This window comes from Mesoplodon densirostris, chromosome 18 (genome assembly GCF_025265405.1).
Source record: "Mesoplodon densirostris isolate mMesDen1 chromosome 18, mMesDen1 primary haplotype, whole genome shotgun sequence".
In the NCBI taxonomy this organism is placed as follows: Eukaryota; Metazoa; Chordata; class Mammalia; order Artiodactyla; family Ziphiidae; genus Mesoplodon; species Mesoplodon densirostris.
The window spans coordinates 11212221-11239900 of record NC_082678.1 but is presented as its reverse complement, the minus strand read 5'-3'; the positions used below and the strand labels follow the sequence as shown (position 1 = coordinate 11239900).

The 27680-nt window shown below is 46.3% G+C and overlaps 1 protein-coding gene across 1 annotated transcript; it reads right to left on the bottom strand.

Moving 5' to 3' along the window:
* Positions 1 to 408: 408 nt before the first annotated feature.
* Positions 409 to 27680, bottom strand: DCAF7 (DDB1 and CUL4 associated factor 7). The gene is made up of 7 exons (XM_060081396.1): positions 27325 to 27680; positions 13225 to 13383; positions 12414 to 12525; positions 11902 to 12020; positions 9023 to 9232; positions 7960 to 8077; positions 409 to 5363 (listed from the first exon to the last, which is right to left on the bottom strand). Exons 1-7 carry the CDS (start codon positions 27460 to 27462, stop codon positions 5191 to 5193), a joined length of 1029 nt encoding a protein of 342 aa, XP_059937379.1. The 5' UTR covers positions 27463 to 27680; the 3' UTR covers positions 409 to 5190.

The window sequence follows — 27680 nt, the reverse complement described above, 5'->3', positions numbered from 1 at the left end:
CATTGTAAGGCAATTATACTCCAATAAAAATGTTAAAAAACAACAAAAAAACACCCGTTCAAGCATCCTTCATCTTGTGAAGTTTTCCCTGACCCTCTGTGGCTCCCATCCAGACATAGGTGATCACCTCCTCCTCAGGGCCACCAGAGAACCTGAACACACCCATCACTGCACAACACTGCCAGTGTTTCTTTGTGTAGATGTCTCTTCTGGTTAACTGTGAGCGACCTGAGGGTCATGGCCCCCAGCAGACAGTAGGTGGTCTGTATTTTGTTAAAGGTGATGAATTAGGCCATCAGATAGTGTGATGGGCTGGGCTGGAGGTCTAATTCCCCCAGCCAGTGTCTCTGGAACATGACCACAGTGGCAGAATGGGAAGAACTGAATTCATCACAGGAAGAAATTCAGTCAATCTATACATGTTCAAGTTTTATTACAAAGTATGATGGGCAGAAAATACGGTACTTCTTATACAGGAGGCTGAAACAGAATGAAAGGGTGAAAAATTAGGTTTAATATACTCAGAAAGCAAGAAATAAAATCATAGATATAACACTCCACTTTCAGGTGCCTTTCAAGTAGCCTTCAATGGAGATTTACCATCATGGTTTCACAGCACAGTGTTAAAAATTTTTTTACAAGCCCTGTGTATAATCAATCCTGTGAAAATAATGTTTTTTTAAAAAAATGGTTACAGTACAGTTCTGCAAGGGGCAGCTTCCTCTCCACCTGACCATGGGATGTCACAAAACCTATAATGTAGAGGAAAAGTTTAAATATATAACAGGAAATTAAGTTCAGACACACTAGGCTCAAGGGGACAGAAATGGATTGGCTAGCGCTTAACACTTCAGAGAACAAGGAATCTCCATTTTCTCTACATAGAGATTTGTACAATCATGCTACAAATTCACGCTCGGGGGAGGAAGGATGGAAAGTCACTGAAAGGGGGGTCATCAAATACGCAGGAACCATATCAAATGATCCATATTCGACTCAAGCAAGTCAAAGCTTTAGCTCCACAAGTTTCATAACACACTGTATTACCACAATCAACCCAAGGTGAGAACATTCTTTTAAATATCAGGTGTCACAAGTTCTTATTCACTGGGTTTTCCCAAAGGCCAGTACTTGTAAGTTTTCCAGCTCTGGCACAGACTGCCAGCATCCTCCTTCCTCTTGAGTTCATACTTTGATTAGCTTATCTGTTTCTGGCTTGATACACCAGTCCAAGCCTCTTGGGAAGGCACCTGCATGTTTCTATACTTAAAAAATCACACCCAGGAAGTAGCCTGAGAGGAGCTGGCCCATCCCATGTGGCCACACATTTGACTTTGACCACTAGCAGCAATGACAACGGTGGGAAAAGAGGGCGAGGCTCTGCAACACTGAGTAGCTGGCCCAGCCAGTGCAGGGATGGCAATTCTTGGAGAGCCTGGCCCAGGGTTCACAGTGACTGCTCAGCTCAGCTTTCCTCCCAGGGAAAACCTAACTTCAGTGCCAAGCATGACCCTCCCTCCTCATCCTGGAGCACAGACAGGAAAGGGAAGAGGCTGCTTTGGGGCTTCTGCTTTAATGGTCTCCCTTCTCCCAAGTCAGGCAGTCAAAGGAGCTGGGGATGGCGGAGGGAAGTCACTAGGCTGGCCTCCCGTGGTTGGTAGACCCTGCAGCTCCTACATACCTTACAGCCTAGGAATTCAAGGCCCAGGTTGCAGCAGGGAGAAAGTTCTACAGTGGAAAGGCAGTGGGAAGGTAAAGAGGAAGAGAAAAGACAAAAGGGAGGGGGGAAAGTCAGCATGACTGTTTACAACCTCTGCTTCTGCTCTCTACAAACCTACAACCAAGAAGAGCCATGGTCTGGAATGATCAAGGGACTCCCACTCCTGCAAGTTTCTACCACCAAATGACACTAGGGCTGAACTGCAGCAGGAAAGGTTCCCCCTGTCACCCTGTCCCCAGTTACCCTGCATCACAGGCACCTGATGAACAGTCCAGGAAGGTTGACACAGGCCGAGAGCACAGTCTCACTCCACGGCCACATGACAGTCTGAATGCTTCCCCAGCTCAGACCTTTACTGCCCTCTAATATTTTCTCCTTTGCTACCACTGCTTTTCTCCCACATCCTAAATCTCCTTCTAAAATTTCAGCCGCACCTGTCATCAAAAACTCATCGGAGTCTTAACGTTTTCTGTTTCTTACCCAGTTCTCTGAGAGCCGATCCTGGTTCTGGTAAGAAATTCTCACCTGGTTATCAAGTATCTTCCCTCTTCAAGTCCTCATCTTTCAGCCTGGTTCCTCCCTGGAAAGATAGGCTTCTGACTCTCCTGGCTGTAAACATCTCAAACTCTTGAGGGACTTGGATCCAATCACCAGCTCTCTGATGGGGAACCTGAGGCCTCATTTATTCAGCACCCCGTCCCCTCAGAGCAGACAAGGAAAACAAAGGCGGCTGCGGCTCAGGGGGCCAGAAGCATGTCAAAGGGCCACCGCCCAGAGAGCCAGAGCCCAGAGGTGCCGCTGCAGCCTTTCCAGTGCAGTACCGGCAGTGGCTCTTCTCATGTTCAAGGACGGCAGAGACAGAGAGCCTCCCAACCTATTCTCGCTGGCTGGCAATCTGAGAACCTAAACAAATTAAACAAACACTTGCTTTTGAAACTACAACAGATCTCTGCTTCCTGTGGCGTGGCTGACTAAGAGGCTTTCTAAATCCTGAGACTACAGAAATCCCCTCCTCAGCCGTGAGGCCATCTGGCCCATGGCATAAAGGGAGGGTGAGGGAGCCGGGACTTCAAAATCCCAGCATGCCAGCTACTGTGTGTCTGTGTCTGCTTGCGGGGACTGGGGAGTCTCACCTGGGCCCAGGTGGGATGTTGAAAGGAAGAGGACCAGACCACACTGCAGGGCCTAAGGAGGGTGACAGGGCTGGGAGTCTGCAGGGCAAGGAAAAAAAAACATTCAAAGTTGTTGGTTTCCACAGTAAATAGCAACTTTATCCAAATATATCCCTATTCTTATTAACAAATTTTTTTTCTCCAGATTATTTTCAAGTTAGAGTGGAAAAATCTTCTCACCACTCAGACCACGAAAGTGCAGATCAGGAAAGGAATCTTAACCCAGAACTCAGTGTGGTTAAGCCCTGCCCCAGCAGGACCAGCCCCCTCTACCACTAGACCTCCATTTCAGACCCTTTTCCACAGGAAGGAACTGACAGCCTCCTAGAGCAAGTGACATTCAATTTATACTTGCTCCCCTTGAGGGAAGGACCCTGGAACCATCAAACACAATAACAAGCAGAGGAGGGTTCTGACCAAGAACTGTTCACTTTACATCTCCAAATGATGCAGTGCAAATCTGGTGGTAAGTGCAGGAGAGATGACCTCAAGCAGACGGCCAGCCAAAGAGCCTCCAAATCAGAACAAAGTATAACGGGAGAAGGGGAAATACCCTGACTAAAAAAAAAGAGCCCTTTTCTTTGGGACAAGCCCCTGTGTATTAAAGCAAAGAGCTATGACTTTGGGGATACAAATACATCTGCTTCTGAAAAGGAAGACTCAACCAAGAGAGTTTAAGTGCCCAGAAGAACAAAGCTAACTGCTTTGTTTCTCAAAAGCAGATGAGAACTGGACAAAACCATTGGCCTCAAGGTCTGCTTCTCTCCTAGGCTTGGACGCTCAACTCAGAGGGTCTCAGAAACCTTCCAGCACGTGGCAGAGCATGGCAAACTCCCCCCGCCACCCCCCGCCCTGACTCTGAGCATGTCCCCAACACTGCCTGCCCAAGGATTCACCTACCACCGGAATCACACACAGGCCCCTCCACGGAACTCGCTCATATAACGGAAACAGACACCCACAGCCTGCAATCCAGTACTGCTCAGAACGTAAGCTGGGGTCAGGGTGGCTGACAGGGGTTCGTGGAGTTCTGAACTGGCTGACCCTGGGTCTCTGAAGCTTTTCTTGCTCTCTATATAACTGATGGCCTGGGGTCACCACAACCTATTGGTCCATCCTTTGCAAGAGCTGACCGTCTCCCACACTCTAAAGGAGATCCTGTTCAGGCTAGATGCTCAGATTGTGCACCTGTCAAGCCGGGCTCTCTCGCCTCAGAGCACCCTATCCAAAGAGTGGCCAATATCCTGCCAGTCACAGTACACTAAACAAACAGAGATACTGAAGTTCAGCTTACACTTCATTCTTGCCTATCATTCAGACATGAAAGAGATTGGCCGGGGGCTTATATCCGGAGGGAAAAACAGACTCTTAAACTAGGTACAGGAAACATGCTCTAAGCTCAGCTTTCCTGCCACTGTTCCCCTCAGTCAGGCGCTCCAATCAGCCTGGCTAGCTCAGCGCTAACACGTGCCTGGGAGGTCCTGGGGGGCTGGACAGGGGTACTTCAGGGTCTAACAGAAGGAGTCACATGTCTGTTTCGGAGCCCAGAATGCCCTTGAGAAGAGCCAGGCTGAGCAGAGGTGTGAGAGCTGGCTGACTTCAGAGCACCGAGGCGGTTTGGGACTCCAGGTCAGGTATGTTCCGCTCAGGCAGTGATTCAAGAAGGCAAACTGCTCATGGGGTCAAGGGCCTGGGGCCAGATCCAGGCAGGGAGGGAAGAGAGGAAGGTGCTAACAGGGAGGGCTATGAAACAAAGGAAGAGACCAGGGAGTAAAATTCTTTTCGTAAAAAAATTAGCCTGATAGATAAAAAATATACAAAGTTGAAGTTTGTTAAAGACATTGATAACAGGAAGAAAGACAACTTTGCACTGGTGTTTGTTCCCACCTAAGTGCTCACATGGACACGGACACAGATTGCTGCCCCAGGCAGCAGCAGACAGAGACGTCTGGGACAGATGAAGACAAAGAGAGCCGGTGCCCACAATGCTCATTAACACAAAAATGCTGACAAACAAATATACAGAAATTTTTAATTGGGGAACCAAAGGAGATGAGGAAAAGAGAGAAAAATCTTAAAACTCAGCCCTGGGCTGAGGAGGTGCCACACAGCACTGAGTCCGGCCCAGAGAGCAGTGGGGTGACTGGCCGGGAACTCATAGAGCAGCTTCTGGGAACAGTGGGTGCAAAGCAATGAAAGACGTACTGGCCACCGGAAACATGTTTCTTCTTACTTTGGGGGTGGGACAGAGGCGGGACACACACAAGCTGCTGCCTCGTGGGCACAGCGCCACCGACACTACACTCTGAGTATCTCCAGGCAGTTGTTGTAGCAGATGGCAATCCAGTCGGGCTGAGTCGACGCCCACTGCACGTTGTTGATCTCTCCCTCGGCTGTGTAGGCCAGGATAGGGTCCTCGATGGCCCGGGGCATTTGCTGGATGTCCCAGATGAGAGCCTGATGGTCATCCGCTAGGGACACAGAGAGCCAGCAAGCAAGGTTACCACTCAGGCAGTGAGGATCATGAGCCCTGCATCTGAGCGGGGATCGCAGTTTACAAAGCATTCACTCACCAAAACCCCAGTGAGGGAGGTTGTACTGCAAGCCCCCATTTTATAAATGAGGAAATGTTAAGGCACAAGCCCCAAACCACAGAGCTGTGCAGCAGTGAGAGGCAGAGCCCGGACGCAAAGCACGGCCGCTGCCTCTGACCCACTCACCACAGCAGAGCTAGGATGGCGGAAGGGACTTGGATGGGCACCTCATCGCATCTGGGGCAGGCATCAGGAAAGGAAGAGGGGATGGGATAAAAACGATCCCCAAACATGTCATTTTCAGCCACTTAAAGTACTTGAGTGATTAAAGATCCCTCTCTGACGATTCAATTATTTAATGGGATTCTTTTCCCTCCATCTTATGGACATTTATACATCAATGAGGTGTTACACAGATAATGAGATAAAGTGCTGTGGGGACATGTGCCCAAGAAAAGGGCCCTGGGAAATACCAGAAAGAAGGAAAGCACCTTAAAAAGACAGATAAGCACATGAAAAGTGACTGGAAAGGAACATATCAAAATGAGACCAGTGGGGCTTCCCTGGTGGCGCAGTGGTTGAGTCCGCCTGCCGATGCAGGGGAAACGGGTTCGTGCCCCGGTCTGGGAGGATCCCACATGCCGCGGAGCGGCTGGGCCCGTGAGCCATGGCTGCTGGGCCTGCGCGTCCGGAGCCTGTGCTCCGCAACGGGAGAGGCCACAACAGTGAGAGGCCCACGTACCACACACACAAAAAAACAACATGGAAAAAAAAAAAAAAACAACAACAACATGAGACCAGTGGTACCATTAGGACTGCAAGGTTACGAGTTATGCTTACTTTTCTCTAGTTCCTAAGTGACGTGTAATGTGGTGGTCATGTTACTTTTACGATCAAAATAGTAAGTTCTTAATTTAGGAGAGGAAAAGAAGGGCAATGACCTTCCCCACCACAGTGTCCCCTAGTCCCATCACCCATCCCGACGTGAAAGCCTGTCTCTCTCCTGAATAAACCAAACCCTCAGAGGCCGCATAACCTGGGCACGGGTGAGAGATGCCCTTCCCAGGATTATCTGCATCAAGAGATCTGGGAAGTTGTTTTAAACACTCGGCACCTCTAAAGCACTAAGTGCCTTTTCCTCAATGCTCAACTGAGTGCGCTCTTCAGCACCACCTCCCGCCATTGGAAGGACACAGGGTGGGTGCGGCACCCAGGGCGGCAGCAGCCGCCACTGGGAGCCGAAGGTGGGCTTCTGCTGCGTGGGCTGACACTGTGCTCCTTTCTTTCTTTTTTCTCCTCCTGCCCTTCCGTAGCCACACTCCTGGGGAAAAGTGGGCAAGAGTGAAGAAGTCAGGCCACAACATGAGGCACGCAGGACGGCGTCGGGCCTCAACTGCTTCACAAGAAGACGGACAGGCATGAGCAGAGGGCCCCAAACAGGAAGAGCTTCATGCCTTTCGAATTCATGCTAAAATGGCAGAAAACCACCGAACTACATCACTCCTCTGGCTCCATAATGAACAAGGAAATGAGGACGCTACTGATGTGTGAGGAGGGGAAAAGTATGTTAGGAGGAAACCCAAGGCTCTTCATATGGGAGGGACGTGTACACATGAATCCACCTAAAAAGGTCTGGAAGGAGACACACCGACCGTTGTGAGAGGTGCCACCTATACAAAGTGGGGCTGAAGTGGAAATGGGAAAGGAAGGCGAGAAGAGGATGTTCACCTTCCTTTTATTTTACATCTCTGTATTGCTGAATTTTTAATAGCAGGTATTGTTTCTAGAATACAAGCACACTGACGGCCAGCGTATTTTTTTTTTTTTTTTTTTTTTTTGCTGTACTCAGGCCTCTCACTGCTGTGGCCTCTCCCGTTGCGGAGCACAGGCTCCAGACGCGCAGGCTCAGTGGCCATGGCTCGTGGACCCAGCCGCTCTGCGGCATGCGGGATCCTCCCGGACAGGGGCACGAACCTGTGTCCCCTGCATCGGCAGGCGGACTCTCAACCACTGCGCCACCAGGGAAGCCCCGGCCAGCGCATTTTTAAGGGGTACTCTTTTGGGTCTGGCAAATGGAGAAACGGGAACTACACGTCACACACCACTGACCCGGGCAGGCTGTGCAGGCCCTCCCATGCACCCAGAGCTCAGTGCAGGGGGCACATGCTTTTGGCATCTCCCAGGCGACAGGCCCAAAGAGTCAGTTACATCCAAGAGAGACTGCCCCCTCCTTCATGCTCCTGGATAAGTCCTCTGTGCCGACCTAGATTTCAGAGGCGCACAGTAGTTGGCACAAGCCTATAACGGGTACACGATGTAAGCAGTATACAGATGCTCTGACATCACTGAGGGTACAAAATCATCTGGGAATCCGGACTGCTTCAACTTTACAAGCATAGGGAGGCTCTCAATGGAGTTACTCTGTGTAAACCTCTCAAACTATCCTTGGCATACAGGAAGGATTACAATTCTAAGGAGACAAGAGGAAGATCTCCTTACCGCTCCCTCCCCATCGCCCCCTGCCAGTACTTACCTGCAGTACAGATGTGGCAGGATGAATGTGGGGCCCAAGCAATGCCATTGACACATGCTCGGTGGTTGTTTAACCTGGCGACAGGCGTGCAGGGAACTCGAACGTCCAGAATCACTACCTGCAGAAATAACAAGGAAGAGGCCCAGAAACTTCAGGGTGTGACAGAAAAAACAAGACACTACACAAGAGAGAAAAAAAAATTGTTGAACTTGTTCATTTGTAGATTTAATGACTCTTAGAGACAGAGGGTCTCGGTCCCCAAAGTAGCTACAGGATTGAGGAAAAAGAAAAAAAAGGCACAGCTAGTTTCTAGTCTGTGTCATAAGCAGCTCAGGGCCTTTAGGCTGCAGGGGAGAAGGCGGAGTAAGTAACATGAATCTGAATAATCCACCAAGTCCTATTAGGTGCGTGGGCTAAGGATTCCGTGCGTGCTCAGCTGGGCAGCACGGAAGCCCTCTCCCCCAACCCCTGAAGCAAAAGTTGAAAGGTAAGCAGCCCAGGGTACTGGTCTCATCAAAATAAAATTAATCACTGCATCATCTCCACCCACAATTTACTGCTTTTATCAAATAACAGGCTACAGAGTTGCCACTTCCACGTCTGTTCACTAAGGCTGGCAGAATCTGTCCAAACTACAGAGGGGAGAACGGCCTGTTCCTTTACTCGGCACCATACGCACGTATGATTTGGTTTACTCTTTAGATACTGCTTTTCTTGGCTCCGACTCCAACTCTCCAAGTAATAAAAGTTCTTAACACACAGTCCTTGTTCTAGATCAGGTTTTCTCAGTTTCAGCACCCCTGACATTTCGGGTCGGATAATTCTGTGCTGTGAGGAGTGGTCCTGTGCACCACAGGACGTGCAGCAGCATCCCTGGCCTCCACCCGCTAGACACCAGTAGCACCGCCCCTCCCCCTCCCACCCCCGCAGGTCTCCAGATATTTCCAAAAATCCTCCGAGGAGACAATGGCGACCAGTTGAGAACCACTCTTCTAGATACAGTAAGTAAGCAGAGCCCGAGCTGAGTGGCAGGGCCTATGTTAGCCTCAAGCGGGGCTCTCACCTCCATTCCGTCCATGGCCATGGTGGCTAGGTAGTTGGGGTCCTGCTTGTTCCAGCAGAGGCGAAGCAGTGGGTGATGCTGTGGGTCTTCGTAAATGATGGTGCTGTGTTCTAGATGACGGAGGTCAAACATCCGCACCGAGCCGTCAGCACCCACAGAGGCAAACATGTCCCTGCCACCCCCGGCCCGGCTAAATGCAATATCATAGACCTGTTGGTGAATAAGAAGCGTCAGTCAGACTCAGGTCCGTTACCACCCTTTCCTGTAACAGGGAAATCTGCTATCCCTAGTTCATCTAAACCCTTGCTCATGACCCAGAAGGAGGTAGACAAAGCCAAACAGCGCCTGTGAGGACTGGGACCTGAGAGTGCTAACATGAGTGACTTTCCAAAGAGTGAAGGTCATTCTGCTCTGGAAACTGGCTGGCTTCTTCTCACTTCCTGCTTTCCAAGGATTCTTCCTCCACCTCCTGTGATAAAACAAAGAGCACATACCCTGCTGACCGGCAGAGCACGTGTAGCTCTGAGCAAGTATTCTGTAGGCTTGGACAGGCTCAGTGAAGCCAGAGCCAGTGGCTGTCTCCTGCCACCATTACAAGATGGAGACATTTATTTCCTGGGCCTTTGTGGCTTTCATTTGTGTGTGACCAGAGGTAAATCCATGAGCACATTAAGGCCAAGATCATCGATTTGCTAGGTGGAAGCAGCCACGGTTCTGCTGAGAAACCTGGACCTGAGACTAATTTGCGAGAAACAGGTAACAGCAGTTTTGAACCTCGGGAGGCTCAGGGGTTCCTATACTTACAAAGAGGCTTAATACCGCTCTCTTGTCTTAGTTGGTTTGTGTTCATAAGTGAATCAAGTTAGGTTTTGAATCATTGTTTTCTGCACTTAGTACTTGTTGCAAACATTGCAGTCTGCTAATGTCTATGAGAAAACAGAGGCAGAGAGCAACAGAGAAAGAAAGGGACGAAGAGAGACAGAAAAAGCCAGAGCCAAACAAGCGGAGAGAGAGAATCTGAAAAAGGAAAACAAAATGCCAAACGAAACCCATCTGCTGGGGCCAAGGACAATAACAGCTGACTTCTGGGGAGACATGAGTGGAACCTCTCACTCAGTACCGTGACTCCAGCCTTCTGGAGGTTCTACCTACTAAGGGACACTGACAAACAAGCATCTGTTTCTATTCAACCTCGTAACTTCCTTTTCCTCTGACTGACTATGAAGAAATTACACTTCTCTTTCTGTAGTAGGAATTAGGAGTGGTTCAGCGGGGAACTGGGCTGGTCGTCACAAGGAGGCCTGACAGATCAAGGCTCTGTCCAACACCGATCAGCTACCTTAGGGCTGGGGTGTGCTTATCCATATGTGCACCCAGGGTTGGCTCCCAGTAACTCACAGGGACAGGGACACCACGGCGGCACCACTAAGCAGTAAGGTTCTCACAGGCAAGATGGCCGAGTGTGTAAAGCTCAGCTCTGTCTGCTTCTTCTGTGCTCCACCAGCATATTCCATCATAAGCCAAGGGGGGGAAACGACTCCCAGCTATATGCTACCCTCCTCTGCACCAACCCGCCAGTAGCAACGAGAACCTCCTGGCAAGTCCTTACTTCAACAGAGAGAGGTGGGCTGAGAAAAATCTAAGGTGCCAGGAGGCATCATGTTCCTCTCAGAACAACCACCCTGGGATTCACTTCTTCGAGGCCGGGGTGCTGGTCCAGGGCCCGTTTGCTGTTGAGATCGCTGCTCCCACTGTCTACATTACCTCACTGCAGCTCTGGTGTGGCTTCTCAGCTTTATCATCGTCTGTGTAAGCAATCTCCTCATTAAATCCCCTCAGTTTAAATATTTAAAGTAGCTCTAGGTTTCTGAGTCGGACCCTGACAGAGCACAGCAGGCTAAGCTGTCACAGAACCAAAATGCAGCAACCTGTTCCACTTGATGCCAAGAGGGCTCCCAGAACCTCCTTATACCGATCTTCTCAGCAGGACAAACCCTTCCTTCCCCCCTTGGCTTACGGCAGCCAAGTCCAGCAGATCTGTAACAGATCTTACTGCTGGGAGCACAGAAAGCCAAAGAACAACCTCTCACTAAGAATGATAATCTGGTCACCAACTTTCCATTCTGGGGACAACCTCAAGTTTCTCACCTAATGTCAAGGCACCCTTTTTATCAGTACAGATATTAATAATCCTCACTGTGCAGGGTACGATAGAAAAGGAAACACTACCCACAGGAAACGTCCTGTAATTTTTCTGGTAGAGGAGCAGCATGCAGCGGCTCTGGCAGTTAAAAGATTTATGACCATTTTACAAAATCACTCAGAAGAACGCTTTGTTAACACAATTACAGATAGCTTCCTTTGGCTCTTCCAATAAACACAGGAGAAACATCACCATCAAAATAAACCATATTCAATTCCAAATAGTATTAAAAGTATAAGCATTAAGTGAACATACTAGAATTTCATAAAACAAGTTTAGAGAAAAATTAACGATTTAGCTTTGTCTTCTAGGAAATTTTCCCTCTTCTTGCCTCCCTGCTCCCAAAAAAGTAAATATATTTCAAGATAAGTGTTACTCTAAGATTATTTTTTAATCACATCAAGTCCAAGTTTGTCTATAACAGATTTCATTATTAAAACCCAGCAATCTCTGGCACAAAAAGAAAAACAACAGACTACAGAATGTTTACACCAGCCAAAAAAAAATACACTCATTTATAACAGTGCTGTTTTCCACTGTTCTGACACACTACTATTTTCAATTTAGACAAGACGACGTCAGCATTATGATTTTCCATGTCATTTGCAAAATAGGGAGAGAACAGCCTGACTTCACACTGAAGGCACAGAAAGCAGCTGAGCACCAGCATCAGTACCTCTTTGTCATGGGCAATCAGCTGGGTCTTCACATGGCCGGACACAAGATTCACTCGCCCCAACACCTGCCCGGTCTCCAGCCCCCATATGGTACACGTCGTGTCAATGCTGGAGGTACCTGGAAACAACCAGTGCAAGTCAGCGGCTGACGGGGGTGAAGTTCCCACGCCAGCTTCTCTCCTTGTGCCTATTCATCTGTTCAGCCCAGGGGACAACGCACTGCAAATACTTCTTGAGTACAGGGAGGGAGAGCCCAAAAGAATCACGTACTCCATCCTCACCCCAGGGCCTTGGACTCTGCCTGGAGAGACAAGACATGCACACGTGGGAAGCTCAACTCCATGGGAGGAATTAATAACCACATTCCATATTTAGCCTCTTCCCCACTCGGCCCCCTTTTAGGATGTTGCACGGACCTCAGGGCCCTGGTTAAAAACTGGCCCAGTGTTATATCTGAGAAAATGTATCTTTGCTTCTTCACACTGGAATACACCCTCCCTCACTCCCTTACCTAAAAGATAAGGATCCACCTCATTCCAGTCAAAGGAGGTCAGAGGAGCACAGAAATCCGAGTTCTTGTTATTGTTTAGCAAACATTCCAGCCTGGTCTCTGTTTCACCAACCTGAAGGAACAATAATCTTTAAAAACTCAGCCAGTCTTATCTTCACAAAAAATCTTTAAAGCCTCTTTCAGTCGGTATTTTAGTAAATTTAAGACGTGGGGGACATTTTTATCATAGAGTAATAAAAACCAGAGGAACTACTTGAATGCTACTTCTTTCCAAGCTTTCTCCTCTGCCCAGCTTTGTTTCCCAAATTTTCACCCCCAGATCCTTCTAGACGAGAGGTCTTCTCACTCTGCCCAAACCGGAGCATCTGTACCCTGCCTGGCTGGACGCCACACCTCCAGCTACGGGAGAGGCCATGGTGACGGCTCGGCAGAGGGGAGGGGAGGCTCCAGGATCCACTCCCACGCTGCACTAGAAGCAGCGGCCTGGATTTTGTTTAATTTACTCAAAAATATCCTGACTGTAAATACAATAAGAGGCCGCCGGTGTCCCCATCCCTGCAGAGGGCCCTCGTGCTTACATCACGGTCACTGAGCCTTGAGCTTCCAGGCCGACTGCAGCCGGCAGCAGGACTTGAAGGAATCTTGGCTGGACTCACTAGGAAATCTGCTGAGCCAAACAAGCTCAGTCCAGATCCGCTCCCACCTGTTCTCCCGGCTGCAGGGATCTGGCCTCCAGCCCCGGCCTGTTCTCCGTGAGTCCACGCTGCTACGAGCAGCTGACTCTGCAGAGGCCCGTCAAGCACCTGCTTACCCTCCACACGCGGAGATAGTCGCCGCTCGTCGCCAGCAGGTCTGGATAGACGCCTTTTGTGTCAGGGATCCACATGAGCTTTGTGGTGGGGTACGGATGGTCGAAGGTGTTCCGGCAAATAAACTCCGAACTCTCTTCGTCTAAACCAACAAGCTGGACCTGTAACACAGCAGAATCCAGCCACGTAAACATCTGCTTCTCAGGAGCAGCACCAAATACACCAGACCTCTGTCAGTGACAGCCGTCCTGACGCTGTACTACCCTTCACTGCAGAGGCAAGAACTAAGAGAGGGAGGGCATCTAGTCCAACGGGCCTGCTGCTCAGACGAGGAAACCCAGCCTCGGAGGGGTTGAGTTACACTGAAGACTGCAGAGCTAGTCAGAGGAAGAGACAAAATCTGAATACAGGTTTTCTGACTCCAACTCCTGCCCTCTTGATCCAACACCCTAGAGCTGCGTTATCTGCCCAGCTGGTTACCTTCCCCCACAAGCCGAGGCACTTGACAACGTGCAGCGGTGGTTTTAGTGACCCCATGACTAGAAGTGCTGTGGACATTTAGTGACATCCAACAAAGGAATGTCTCACCTAAAAAGGCAACCGCAGGGGCTTCCCTGGTGGCGCAGTGGTTGGGAATCCACCTGCCAATGCAGGGGACACGGGTTCGAGCCCTGGTCCGGGAAGATCCCACATGCCGTGGAACTAAGTCCGTGCACCACAACTACTGAGCCTGCGCTCTAGAGCCTGCGAGCCACAACTACTGAAGCCCACGCGTTTAGAGCCCATGCTCCGCAACAAGAGAAGCCACCGCAATGAGAAGCCCGCTCCCCTCAACCAGAGAAAGCCCACGTGCATCAACGAAGACCCAACACAGCCAAAAATAAAAATAAATAAATAAATAAAATTTATTTTAATAAAAAAGGCAATCATACACAAACTGCCTCCTCCTCTAACCCCCCAACCTCGCCCCCACTGGCTAGTAATATGCTGACACAGAAGGGTGTGCCAAACAAGCATTCGAGAACCCAAACCACTGTAACTGGCAAAAAAGTGGGTACTGTTGATGAGAAAGTCCCAGGTGGTCTGGCCACCTTTTCTTTGAGTCAGTTTTGGACCAGTATTAACTTCCACCCTTTGCTATCTAACTCAATCTGGCTCAGTAGGAAATGCCACCTGCTATACATTTGCTCATGAACTTCCACCAGCTGGAAGATGGAATGGTAGGGAGGATAAATGAGAGGATAGGCACTAACCACACAGCAGAAAGAATTCCTTCCACTCCTGTCTTGCTGACTCCAGTCTCAGATACCAGTATCTTCCTATCTTTTCTTTGTTTAAACAATTTTATTTAGGTACAATTGCATACAATAAAATTCACTCACTTTAGGTGTACAGTTCCATGATTTGGAATGTATACACTTGCAAATGTATACAGCTGTTTAACTTCCCACAGCAATTAAGATATAGAATATTTCCATCACCCCCAAAAGTTCTCTTGGGCTCCTCTGCAGTCAGTCCTCACCCCCTAAGCAACCACTGGCTACGGTTTTGCCTCTTCTGTAACATCCCATATGGATGTGATGGAATCGTAGTGTTGAGTCTTTTGTGACTGGCTACTTTCAGCAAGATGCTCTTGAGATTCATCCATGTTAATGTATTGGTAGTGTCTTCTTTTTTTATCACTGAATAATATTGCATTATGTGGATTTATTTATCCATTTACCAGTTGATGAACTTTTGGGTTACTTCTAGTTTAGGGCCATTATAAATATTGCTGCTGTGAACATTTATGTGTAAGGTTTTGTTCTGACAAGCTTCCATTTTTCTTGAGTAAACAACTAAGAGTGAAATTTCGGGATCATATTGTAGGCATATGTTTAACTTTATTTAAAAAATAATAATAAACTGCCAACCTGTTTTCTAAAGTGGCTGCGTCATTTTGCATTCCCACTAGCAATATACGAGTTTCATATATATTTCTTTGTCAGCACTTGGTATCACCAGCATTTTTTAAAAAGTCATTCTAGGGCTTCCCTGGTGGCGCAGTGGTTGAGGGTCCGCCTGCCGATGCGCGGGACGCGGTTCGTGCCCCAGTCTGGGAGGATCCCACATGCCACGGAGCGGCTGGGCCCGTGAGCCATGGCCGCTGAGCCTGTGCGTCCGGAGCCTGTGCTCCGCAACGGGAGAGGCCACAACAGTGAGAGGCCCGCGTACCGAAAAAAAAAAAAAAAAAGTCATTCTAATAGGTGTGTAGTAGTATTTTAATTTGCATTTCCCTAATAACTAATGATACTGAGCATCTTTTCATGTGCTTATTTGCCATGTGTATTTATTCTCTCGTAAAGTCTGTTCAAATATTTTGTCCTTTAAAAAAAAAAAACTTTGTTAGGGCTTTCCTAGTGGCGCAGTGGTTGAGAATCCGCCTGCCAATGCAGAGCACACGGGTTCGATCCCTGGTCCCGGAAGATTCCACATGCTGCGAAGCAACTAAGACGGTGCGCCACAACTATTAAGCCTGCGCTCTAGAGCCCACGTGCTGCAACTACCGAAGTCCACGCGCCTAGAGCCTGTGCTCTGCAACGAGAAGCCACCGCAATGAGAAGCCCGCACACGACAACGAAGAGTAGCCCCTGCTCGCCGCAACTAGAGAAAGCTCGCACACACCAACGAAGACCAAACAGCCAAAAATAAATAAATAATATTAATTAATTAAAAAAAAAAACTTTGGGCTTCCCTGGTGGCGCAGTGGTTGAGAGCCCGCCTGCCGATGCGGGGACGCGGGTTCGTGCCCCGATCCGGGAGGATCCCGCATGCCGCAGAGCGGCTGGGCCCGTGAGCCATGGCCGCTGAGCCTGCGCATCCGGAGCCTGTGCCCCGCAACGGGAGAGGCCGCAGCAGTGAGAGGTCCGCGTACCGCAAAAAAAAAAAAAAGTTGACATTCTGACCTTTGCAGAAAACAAAATGTAAAGGAAGATTCTAGATGGAACAGGGAAAATTGGCATCAGGCTTGGTGGGGGAGGGAGGAGAAAATAGATGAGAAGGTAAATTTTGTGGCTCACTGGGCAGAATAAAGCGTTAAGCCTCTCATATAGATTCTGAGCCAGATATTGCATTCATCTATTTATTCAAATATTTACCGAGTGGCCATTAGGCGCCAAGCCCTGTTCTAAGCGCTGGGGATGTGGCAGCAAGCACACAATCCCTCTTTCTAACCATGCAGGTAAGGCTAAACTAGAAGGGGAAAATGCTGCTCCTGCTAAAAGTTGCTTTCCAGCCATTGGAGGCTTCTCTGCAAACCTCCAAATATCAGCTCCCGTGAGCACGTGCCCCTTAGGATCCACTTAAGCAGGCATTCAAAGCTTTCCCTAGCCTACCTTATCTTCCACTTTCATTTATCTAGTCAGGGCTTTCCATCTCTCTCCTTACACTGCCCTCACTTGTAAAATCCTCATACCTCCTTCCGTCGATCCAAATCCTGCCCAGTATTAATAAAGAACAGTGGCCTCAGCCTTCCAGGCCTCCTTACTCACCACTTGCTAGTTGTAGGACCTTGGACATGTTACTTAACTTTGCTAAACTTGTTTCCAATCTGTAAAGTGAGGATATTCACAGTACCTATACCTCGCAGAAGTTGTATGTAACACCTTTTGTTTGTAAACTGTTCAGTATGATGCCTTCCTCAGTGTATGAGCTTTTAATATTCTTACACCTCACCTCCTCCATAAACCATCTGCAGTCTTCCTAGCACAGTGGTCTCTCAGTACTTATCTATTCCATCCATTTGGTGACTAATCCCACACTGCCTCATGAAAGCACTGGCATGACTGTCTTATGCTATTTCTCTTAGTAAATGCCTTAAAAACAGGGCCTGTAGGGACTTCCCTGGTGGTCCAGTGGTTAAGAGTCCGCCTTCCAATGCGGGGGACGCAGGTTCGACCCCTGGTCAGGAATCTAAGATCCCACATGCCGCGGGGCAACTGAGCCCGTGTGCCGTGACCACTGAGCCTGCACGTTCTGGAGCCCACATACCACAACTAGAGGAGCCCATGACGAAGAGCCCGTGTGCCACAACCGGGACCCGACACAGCCAAATAAATAAATAAACATTAAAAAAATTAAAAATAAAAAAAAACAGGGCGTCTTACTCCTGCTTGTACTGCCAACAGCAATGGTTTTCAAATCTGGCTACCAGATTTACCTGGAGTGCTTTCCACATTCCTGGGCTCCCCACCGTTAGCCCAAGATTCTGATTCAACAAGTGTCAAGTGGGGCCCAGGAGTCTATATTCTTAAGACCCTCCCTGGTGATCTGATTCAGCAAGGTTGGACAACCTCTGCACAACAGTACCTAACCTAGGGAAGAAGCCAGGAAACGGCTGGGATCTTTCCTGATCTTCCCAAAGACTTCATGTGTTTGCACAGACTCGTGTTCCATCCTTGGCCTAACTCGCTTTAGCTCTTCGCTCCAAACTGCCAACCAAGTACTGAAAGGAATAACACTTTGCTTTCACCGTTATTCAACTGTTGTTCATATACGCAGATGTTAAAAATTTAATGGAAGAGAATGTAAGTTCTCTTGAATATTCATATAATACAGAATGAAGTGGTAAACTCTCCCATTAACTTCACCCTCAATTCTACTTAGTGACTCTCAAACCAGTTTGATATGAACTACTTTCCAAATGGTTTTTCCAAACAAAACAAAACAAAAAAAACCCAGATAGGTTTGGACCATAAAACGTGTTCTGTAACTGCTCTTAACAACATCTTGGAAGATCTCACGTCCGTACAAATAGTTCTACCTCATTCTTCCACAGCAGACTGTGGTAAACACACCATAACTTAACTATTCATAGTCACTGTGGTTATAGCCCATTGTTTTGCTATTATAACAATACTCTGTACATATATGTGTAAAGGCTTTTATTGGTCAGATTGCTAAAAGTGTAACTGCTGCATCACATTTTAGATGTTAATACCACAGGAACTATGAGATAATAAATGTGTTGTTTTAAGTTAAAAAAAAAAAAGTCACAGATTCTGCCCAGCAGCCTTTGAAAAGGTTGCTTCCATTTACACTTTCATTAACAGTATATGAGAGTGCCAATTTCCCCATACCTTTGAAAACACTGAAAATAATCTTTAACATTTTTTTAAATCTGAGATGGAAAATGGCATTTTACTACTGAAGGTGAGCATATTTGTTTATTATTTTTACTTCTGAAGAATAATTTTTAATATGAGTGCTTATAATGGACCAAGTATAAGCATTACACTTACTGATTTACATGCAATACCTCATTTAATCCTCTCAGCATCTCCATGAGGTAGGTACTCTTATTCTTCCCACTTTCTTAAGAGATGGAGTAAAAGCGATGTTAAGTATCTTGCCCAGAATCACAAAGCTTATCACTTCCCCATACTATCAGCAACACTAGAAGCAGTAACTTAACTTTTATAAATTTGAAAGGGAAAAGTAACATCACAGGGTCAATTCTCATCTCCCTTAACTACCTGAGGTTGAGTATCTTTTCCTGTTTATTGATCAATTGCATTTTCTCTTCTACAAACTGGCTATTTATACTCTTTGTTCATTTTTCTATCACACTAAGTACATTAGCTCCTACTGGCTGTCATGTCTTGAAAATATTTTTCGTTGTCCTATCATCTGTCTTTTGACCTTGTCCACAAGACATCTTTTCACATAGAAATGTTTTATTTGTTTGTACAGTGGACCCTTGCACAAGGTGGGGGGTTAATGCACGTATAATTTAGTATCTGAATCCTCTGCATCTGTGGATTCAACCAACCACGGACCCTGTGTAGTACTTAATTGAAAAATATCCACTTATAAGTGGACCTGTGCAGTTTAAACCCGTACTGTTCAAGGGTCAACTGCACTAGAGCCTGTCAATCTTTTCCTTAGTTGACTCTGGATTTAATGATTGGCTTAAAGATCACCTTCTCTGCGCACCCTCCACTGCCCCAGTACAAATTTCATAGTCAATTTTCTTTTACTATGTTTGTGGGACTGTTCTTTACTTGATCTGGAATTGATTTTCATATATGACGTGAATTAGGGGGCTCTAAATTTTTCTGCCATACAATTAATTTTTCCCCCAGTGAGTTAAAGTTCTATCTTATCAATAACTACATTTCTATATATACTTAGATCTGCTTTGGAACGTTATGTGTGATTGCACCAACTATATGTGGTATTGGCTATAACTATACCAATTCCAGTATGTTTACTCTGATCTGGTAGGCAAGTGTTCCCCTCTCTGTTTTCAAAACATTTTTCCCCCTTTTTTTTTTTCGACATCAGTATATATTTATTTTTAAGACTCTGGAGACAAATAGTATTCCAGTTCTGGCCTCGCATTTACCTTCTATGTCACTTTGGGGAGTTACTTAGCACATCTGGGCCTCAGCTTCCTCATCTTCCCATAAGTTTTGATATGTATTATTTTTACCAATCAGCTGATTTCCCTTAAGAAAAATTTTTTTCTTAATACATGGTCAATTTTTATAAATTATTTTTTTAAAGTGCATTCTACTCCCCACATAAATCTTATATACTCAGTTATATTTTCAGGTATTCATAGTAGCACAATCTGTAATAGTTGCCAATTTGCAGACACTGCTCCATGCCTTCTATCATCAACTGTGGCTAGCCTGACTTCTCCTTCCCCTCTTCAAGAGGATGTGATCATTTTGCCTGGATGTCCAAAGATTCTTTCTTCACCCTAGGAAAATGTAGACGCTTTCCTAGGAAAGTTTTCAGTGCCAATTGTTTTGTGTCCATTTCTCTTGAGATATAGTTTGAACTCAATGCTTCAAACCTTTATTCTATAAAGTCTTCTTTAACAACATATTTGAGTTTTTGTGTTTCATGTCTTTGGTCTTCTTCACAGACACCAATTATACCTAAGTTAGACATTCTTTATTTTCTGCATCTATTATAGTCTAATTGTTCATTTCCACTTCATTTTCTCAATCTGTCTTCCCTTTCACTGCTTTCAGCAGTTTGTATTTTTTTTTAAAGGGTTTCCCCAATGAAAAAGGTGAAATTAATTTTTAAAGTCAGTGATTTGCTTTTTTTTTTAAATTTTATTTGCGGTACACAGGCCTCTCACCATTGTGGCCTCTCCCGTTGTGGGGCACAGGCTCCGGACACACAGGCTCAGTGACCATGGCTCACGGGCCCAGGCGCTCCGCGGCATGTGGGATCTTCCCGGACCGGGGCACAAACCTGTGTCCCCTGCATTGGCAGGCGGACTCTCAACCACTGCGCCACCAGGGAAGCCCAGTTTGTATTCATTTTAATTCTCTTTCTAATGTGGATTTTAGGTCTGTGAGAATTTTTGTTTTCTCTTCCACTTTTTTCCTGGGCTGCACCTGCTGGTGGTCCCATTTTCTCTTGTCACCATGCCTATTTTACCTGATCTCCTGTATCTCTGCCTGGAGTTCTTTATTTTCTTAAGTTCTTTGAATTCATGGTGGCAGGACTGGCCATTCATTTTCAACTAAGGTGAAAACATTTTTCTAGTGTAGATACTTTACCTTCCATTTGTTTCCCATTTTTTCCCTCTCCTTTCTTATAGTATCTCTCTACTGCTACTACGCTGGTTCCTGAATGAGGCAAGTTCTTTCTAGATGATCTGAAGGAAGTTCCTATGGGAGAGAGGTCAGGGCCACGTTCCACGTTAGCATAAACACATGAGGCTTTTGCATCTTCCCAGCCAACAGAGATGAGGAGCTGTCAAGCTGCTCACAATTCAATCTCTTCCAACCTGCCTCACACAATTCAATCTCTTCCAACCTGCCTCATCTAGTGCTTCTAGAGACGATGGCATGTCTCTGTGTCTCCTTGTACAGCTTAGCTTCCCTCTCATCCAAGGTGTCAAGTGCGGTCTAGAGAAGCACCTGCTGCCAGCTGTGCACCCTCTTCTCACTGTCCCAAACAAAGGGTTGTTGATTTTGCCCATCAAAATCCTATTCTGGAGAACCGTGCTCTTCTGAGTTTGAATCTGCAGCCACAGACATCCTTTCTCAGCATCTTCCTATACCCACTTGATCTTCATTATACTGCCGTCCCTCCTCACTTATTGTGGGAGCGTAAGGAAAAAGGATGTCTTTGATCGTCTTGTCAACATTTAGGTTTTACCCCTCTGCCTTTTCTTTCCTCCATAGTCTTCCCTGTCCTCCTGCTAAACTTCTTCTATCTCCCACCTCCACTGCCTTTCTGCAACTATTGTTTCACAATGCTTTACCCCAAAATATGAAACAAATGCCCCCTAAAAAGAAAAGACTGTGAAACAAGATCATTTTTACTTATTTTTAAACTGTGGATATTACTATGTCAGATATCGCCTAAGGAGCCGATATAAAACATAAAATATTTATTCCTTGGAGGCAGGACCACATCTTCACTTTCAATTACTTTCATGAACAACAACATAAAGTACTATTCACATTACTCATACCTTGTATTTTTTAAAATTTAAAAGCTGCTGTGTTTATCTTGTTACTATGCTCCTTGAGGGAGGAAACTGTGTATCCCTCTTTAACTACATGCAGTGCTAGTACCAGAACATGAAGGTGAATGCATATGAATATGTGTACACATACATGTAATTAATAAAAAAGAAAAAACCAAGTTATCGAAACCAGTAATACCACTCTTGACAGTGGAACATTTTCCCCACAATTATTAATATAACCAAAATCAGCTAAGGCAAAATTCTGACAGAATAAACCAGCTTTTCTTGGTTTTTACCATTTATCCTCCTTTCAAGCCTGTTCCTGACTGATTATTGTTGATCAACATCTGCAGAGAGGTCCTGCCTTGTCAAACTCGGAGATGAACTCTGGCACAGCACCCCTTCGGCTCCTGGCTCTGAGGCTAATCAATCAGCTCTGGCATCACAGCCCCAGGCAGGCCAGACTACCTAAAGAACACAGATTCACTCCTTGTTCAAATCACAGCATCTCCAATAAGTCTGTGTGAACCAGGTTAGGGCAAAAAACAATATAGCAGCAGAAGTTTTATTCAGTGGTCTCATGGAGGAATGAGTCCCCTCACTGTCTAGAAAAAAGAAAGGAGGAAGTTAAAACCAGAAGAGTTTTATACTTTAAATTCCCCTGCTGACACTCTTGGCAAGGACTGATGGAGCACTGCAAAATTTTAAGTATCTATCAAAAATACTTATGTGTACTAAAACACTTTCTCTTTATTGCTACCAATCTCAAATCTGCTAAGAAAGGATACAGAAGGTTACCAAGTATCATTGCTGTGCCTAAAACACAACAAATAAATATTTGTTGAATTAATGAACAAATGAATGAGAATCCTGAAAGGTTGCCAGAAATCTGAGAAATGAAAACTTATATGCCAGGGTCAAAACCATTATGTGCCAAATAGATAAAGTAATTCTACATTAAAGATCTCATAGGAATCAACACAGGCTGACAAGGCAAGCATTCATCCCATGTACATTTCAAGTACAAGGCAGTCTTACTCAGATTCACTACCAGTATTCTTCAAAAAGCATCAGGTATACCTATGATTTCTCTCCTCAGAACCTCAAAAAATGTTTTCTAGATGCCAAATCTTAAAGCACAAATGGTCAGCTAGTTAAATATTAGGGCAAAATAAATCCTAATCACGCTGTCAATTCTATTCAAAACCAACCCTGAAACATGCAAGTGGAATAGAAGCCCAGGAACTGCTACCCATCTTTCCCCATAAAACAAGGGAAATACCACTTGTCTAAAGATGACAGATATTGTCAAAACTCAGGAGAAATACCAGAGTTCTTTTTTTAAAATTTATTTTATTTTTAAGTTTATTTATTTATTTTGCGCTGTCCTGGGTCTTCGTTTCTGTGCGAGGGCTTTCTCTAGTTGTGGCAAGTGGGGGCCACTCTTCATCGCGATGCGCAGGCCTCTCACTATCGTGGCCTCTCTTGTTGTGGAGCACAGGCTCCAGACGCACAGGCTCAGAAGTTGTGGCTCACGGGCTCTAGAGCTCAGGCTAAGTAGTTGTGGCTCACGGGCCTAGTTGCTCCGTGGCATGTGGGATCTTCCCAGACCAGGGCTCGAACCCGTGTCCCCTGCATTAGCAGGCAGATTCTCAACCACTGCGCCACCAGGGAAGCCCCAGAGTTCTTATATCAGAGTTACTGTGTCTAATCCAGGTAGAACAAGAAAAAATGGGCTTAAACTAGCATATTACAGTACTTGGAGTCCGACAACAAGAAGCTTCTACACCACAAAATGGGTTTGGTTGAAAGAAACCAAGAGAATTTTTTCCCCTGGGTCGTTAAAAGGCAAAGGAATGAACATAATGACCTTTTGAGGTACCTTTCTGACCTAAGGTCCTGATTTTTCTCTGGAAAATACAAAAGTCAAATTTACCTAACACCCATATAATTCTCCTTGATTATATTTTAATTACAGATAGAGTTGTGATGACGTTTAAGTAATAATAGCTAACATTTCTAAATTGCTTACTATGTGCCAGGCAGAGTTCCTAACTCCATTACATATATTAACTCATTTAACCTTTCTTATACTCTCATTTTACAGATGAGGAAACTGAGGCACAGAGTTAACTTGCCTAAGGCCACACAAAACGGGTAAGTGGCAGGGCTGAGATCTCAACCCAGACTACCTCTAAGAGGCTATCTGGTAATTGAGCTTTTTTCATGGGATGGAATCAGTGTTTAGGCACATGCAGATGCAAAAAGAAGGATTCCTGTCTCTGGCCAGGAGATGCCAAGGTTAACTCCAGGGTAATGGTCTTAGAGCGCCACCTGGACCACCTGTGTCTGAATCACCTGGGTGTCTGTTAACTAGTGAAGCCTGAGAATGTATAAGTCCCTCAAAGGATTCTTATACACAAGCTAAAATTTAGAAAACCATTCTCCAACACCAGTGTTGCTCTATCCCCCAGCAGAGACCACAAAAAAACAACATCAAACACAATTACCAATAGTCGGGCTCTTTATTCCAGGTGTAGTTGATAGAATCTAGTTTACTCCACAACAATTCCCAAATTTATTCAGATGATGGAACACCTGGAAGTCAAGTTGTTCTTGAAATGCTAAGAGATTTAATTCTACCGAACAACAAATAATTTTACTACACGAAAACGTGATGACATGAATACAAAATTTTTCTTAAATTATAATCACGTTTTCTTAATGTCTCACAGTAAAAAAAGATGACCGTTTCTGGGCTTTTTCATCCATGTTAATTTGCTGTGTCAATTTACTTTGTCCTCTCCTGGCAATTACTATTGACAGCAAACAGGAACCAAAGGTCTGAGAATTTCAACCAATAATTTTAAAATTCCTCTAAAATATGAAGTCTGGCATCTCCATGTCCAGGTTTCTCCGAAACTGAGCCTGATAATCACTGTGTTAAAGTGAGATTTACTGCCCGCCAGCCCCTAGGCACAGATCCTCTACAGCAGGGTTTCTTACCTTGAGGTCCCTGAACTTGAGGTGGAAAATCACATTTACATTTTCACAAACCTCTAGCTAAAATTTATCATTTCCTTCCATTACAAATGAAGGCAGCTACTCACCATGGCATCAAGGTCTGTGATTTGTTACCAAAAAAAAATCACTGATTTCTTTCATATCACATCACAGTGAACATCTTGAAATGCTGTTTACCCTCATCCCTACTTCAAGATTAATGATTATAATGGGTGATGTAATTTAATGAGTTAACTTAAAAGTACAGATTACCACTTTTTAAAAAATATTTTTAGGGCCTCCCTGGTGGCGCAAGTGGTTGAGAGTCCGCCTGCCGATGCAGGGGATACGGGTTCGTGCCCCGGTCTGGGAGGATCCCATATGCCGCGGAGCGGCTGGGCCCGTGAGCCATGGCCGCTGAGCCTGCGCGTCCGGAGCCTGCGCGTCCGGAGCCTGTGCTCCGCGACGGGGGAGGCCACAACAGTGAGAGGCCCGCATACCGCAAAAAAAAAAAAAAAAAAAAAAAAAAAAAATATTTTTAATAACTATAGCTCAATATGATTGGTTTCCTTTGTAATCCTATGTATTTTATGCATTTGAAAACAGAATTATGAACAGAGATCTACTGGCTTCAAACTGCCAAAGGTGTCCATGACACACACACACACACACACACGTTAAGAACTCTGACCTAGATAGGTGAGGGCACAAAAACAGTAGGCAAGACACTGCACTGCCTACATCATGCAAGTGAACTGAGACAGAGGTAACTGCTTAACCTATTACCCCTGGGATCATCAGACCACGCTGCCTGTGCGCCTGTGACACAAAGAAGGGGCTCCACATGGTTACTAAATCAAAGGACAAACTTTGGGGTAGAGTCCCTGCAACGGAGGTTTGACACTGATTACTCCACTGATTCCACCAGCAGCCTAACTGTGGCTCAGTTTCTCCTCTCTTAGAAATGGGACTACTGCTTACCCAAATCGACCCTGGAAGAACTTGCAAGGAAAAAAAATCTATCTGTGTGAAAAGATTCAAGCCCTTTGAAAGATATATTTTACTTTTTTCCCCCTTTTAAACATGTATCCTTAAACAACAGTTCTAATGTTCCCAATTTTACTAGTTCAGTTTACACATCAGGGCCTTGAATTCCATCCCCACCTCTGCCGTCCACCATGGGCCATAAAGAAGAAAGAGGCACCAGAGAAAAGAAACTAAAGCTATGTCTTGTCAGGACTCTCTGCTTTCTGTGGGCAATGGGTAGACTCCAAGATCAGTGCATACTCCCCGAGATTTGTTTGTAAATTGTGTATGTGTGATGTCTGGGTAATGAAAGTCCATCGTTTTCATCACTTTCTCAAAGGGGATTCCAAAATAGTTAAGACCTAACTCTAGAGAAACAGATGTGCTCCTGAAAAACTGTAAACAAAATTACAATGTTCAAATGTTTTTTACAGGACCTTTATGTGTAAAAAAGAACTTTCCTCCAACAAACTGTGGGTCAGAAATAATAAAACTGACCTGTGTAGTGCCCCACAGCTGGTCAGTGGACCAGACAGGACCCAACCCTAGAGCACCTGGCTTTCTTCCCTGCCCCATGCCTGTCACCATCCAACACTTTATTCTTCTTAAGTCACGGTGTTCATGGTGTTAAGCAGGTGTACAGGCTTTCAACACCGCTAGGCACGGCTCTCCGTTGCTCTGATCACTATCAATCACGTTTACTCTAACACAATAAATGGAAGAGATTAAGGGGTAAAGGAAAGAAAACTCTTCCCACTAACTTATTCAACAACTTTCAAAAATAAATTTATGCTGCGCTGTCAGCTTAAAGCTTCCTCCTACTACCCGTGCTTCTATGAAGGATTCTCAAATTGTGGATGTCCAGGAAGACTTACTACTCAAGATTACATATCTATCTATATTAGCACGAAAGATGCCAAGAAAAAAATACGTTAAGTATCATCCTTCTCTGTTCGGAAAACAAAGGCGGGATTACAGCCATTGGCCAAGATTTCCAAAAAGAGGGTCTCTTTGAAGAGGACGAATATAAGGCAGCAGTAGCAATGGCAATCCCGGCAAAGGGCTGGGGGATCCAGGAAGAGCACCTGGGGGTGGGTGTAGGGGGCTGGGAAGCCTGCGCACTAAACAGTCCTAATGGAGATCTAGCGTTGCCAGGAGTGACCACCGAAGCGCCAGCATTTTCTTCACAGCCATCATTCCCTCATCCTTCTTCCGCCCCCTAATTGAAGCAATGCGGCAGGAGCGGAGCGGATAGGAGTGATACATGGCATAGCTTTGGGGTGTAAACTTGGGTTTGAGACCTGTTTCCGTCACGAAATAGCTGTGTGACTCGGGCAAGTCACAACACAGTGCCTCAGTTTTCCCATCAGTAAAATGAGAGTAACTACACTCCTGACCACCCAGGAATGCTGCAAGGATTAAATGCGATAACGAGAACCAAACTGTCTGCACAGGGCCAGACACAGAGGAACCGCTCCGTGGCGCTAGGGCAAGTCCGCGGGAGGGTCCTGGGGTCTGGGCTCCGGCCCGGAAAGGGCGCCCCCGGGGCCCGCTCCCCGCCAGCCGGGTTCCGAGCCCCTGCCCGTCCCACCTTGTTGTTGTACTCCTCCACGAAGCTGCCCAGCGCCAGGCGAAAGCGCTTGTCGGGCCGCACGCTCCAGTTCATGGCGTAGACGGTCCAGGGCGCTTCATACTTGTAGATCTCCTTCCGTTTGCCGTGCAGGGACATGGTGGCGGCGGCGGGGCCGCAGTGCGGACCGGGACGGCAGCGGGCTGCGGAGGGCGGGGGCGCGAATCGGGAAGGGAGCCTGGCCTGGAACCCAGGGGTCCGAAGAGAGGCGGGGCGGGGGCGGGCAGGCACGGCCTAGCCCGGAAGAGGGCCCGCAGCGACAGACAACGAAGGCCGAGCCCAACCCCCAGTCTCAAACCTGCTTCGGCTCGGACGAC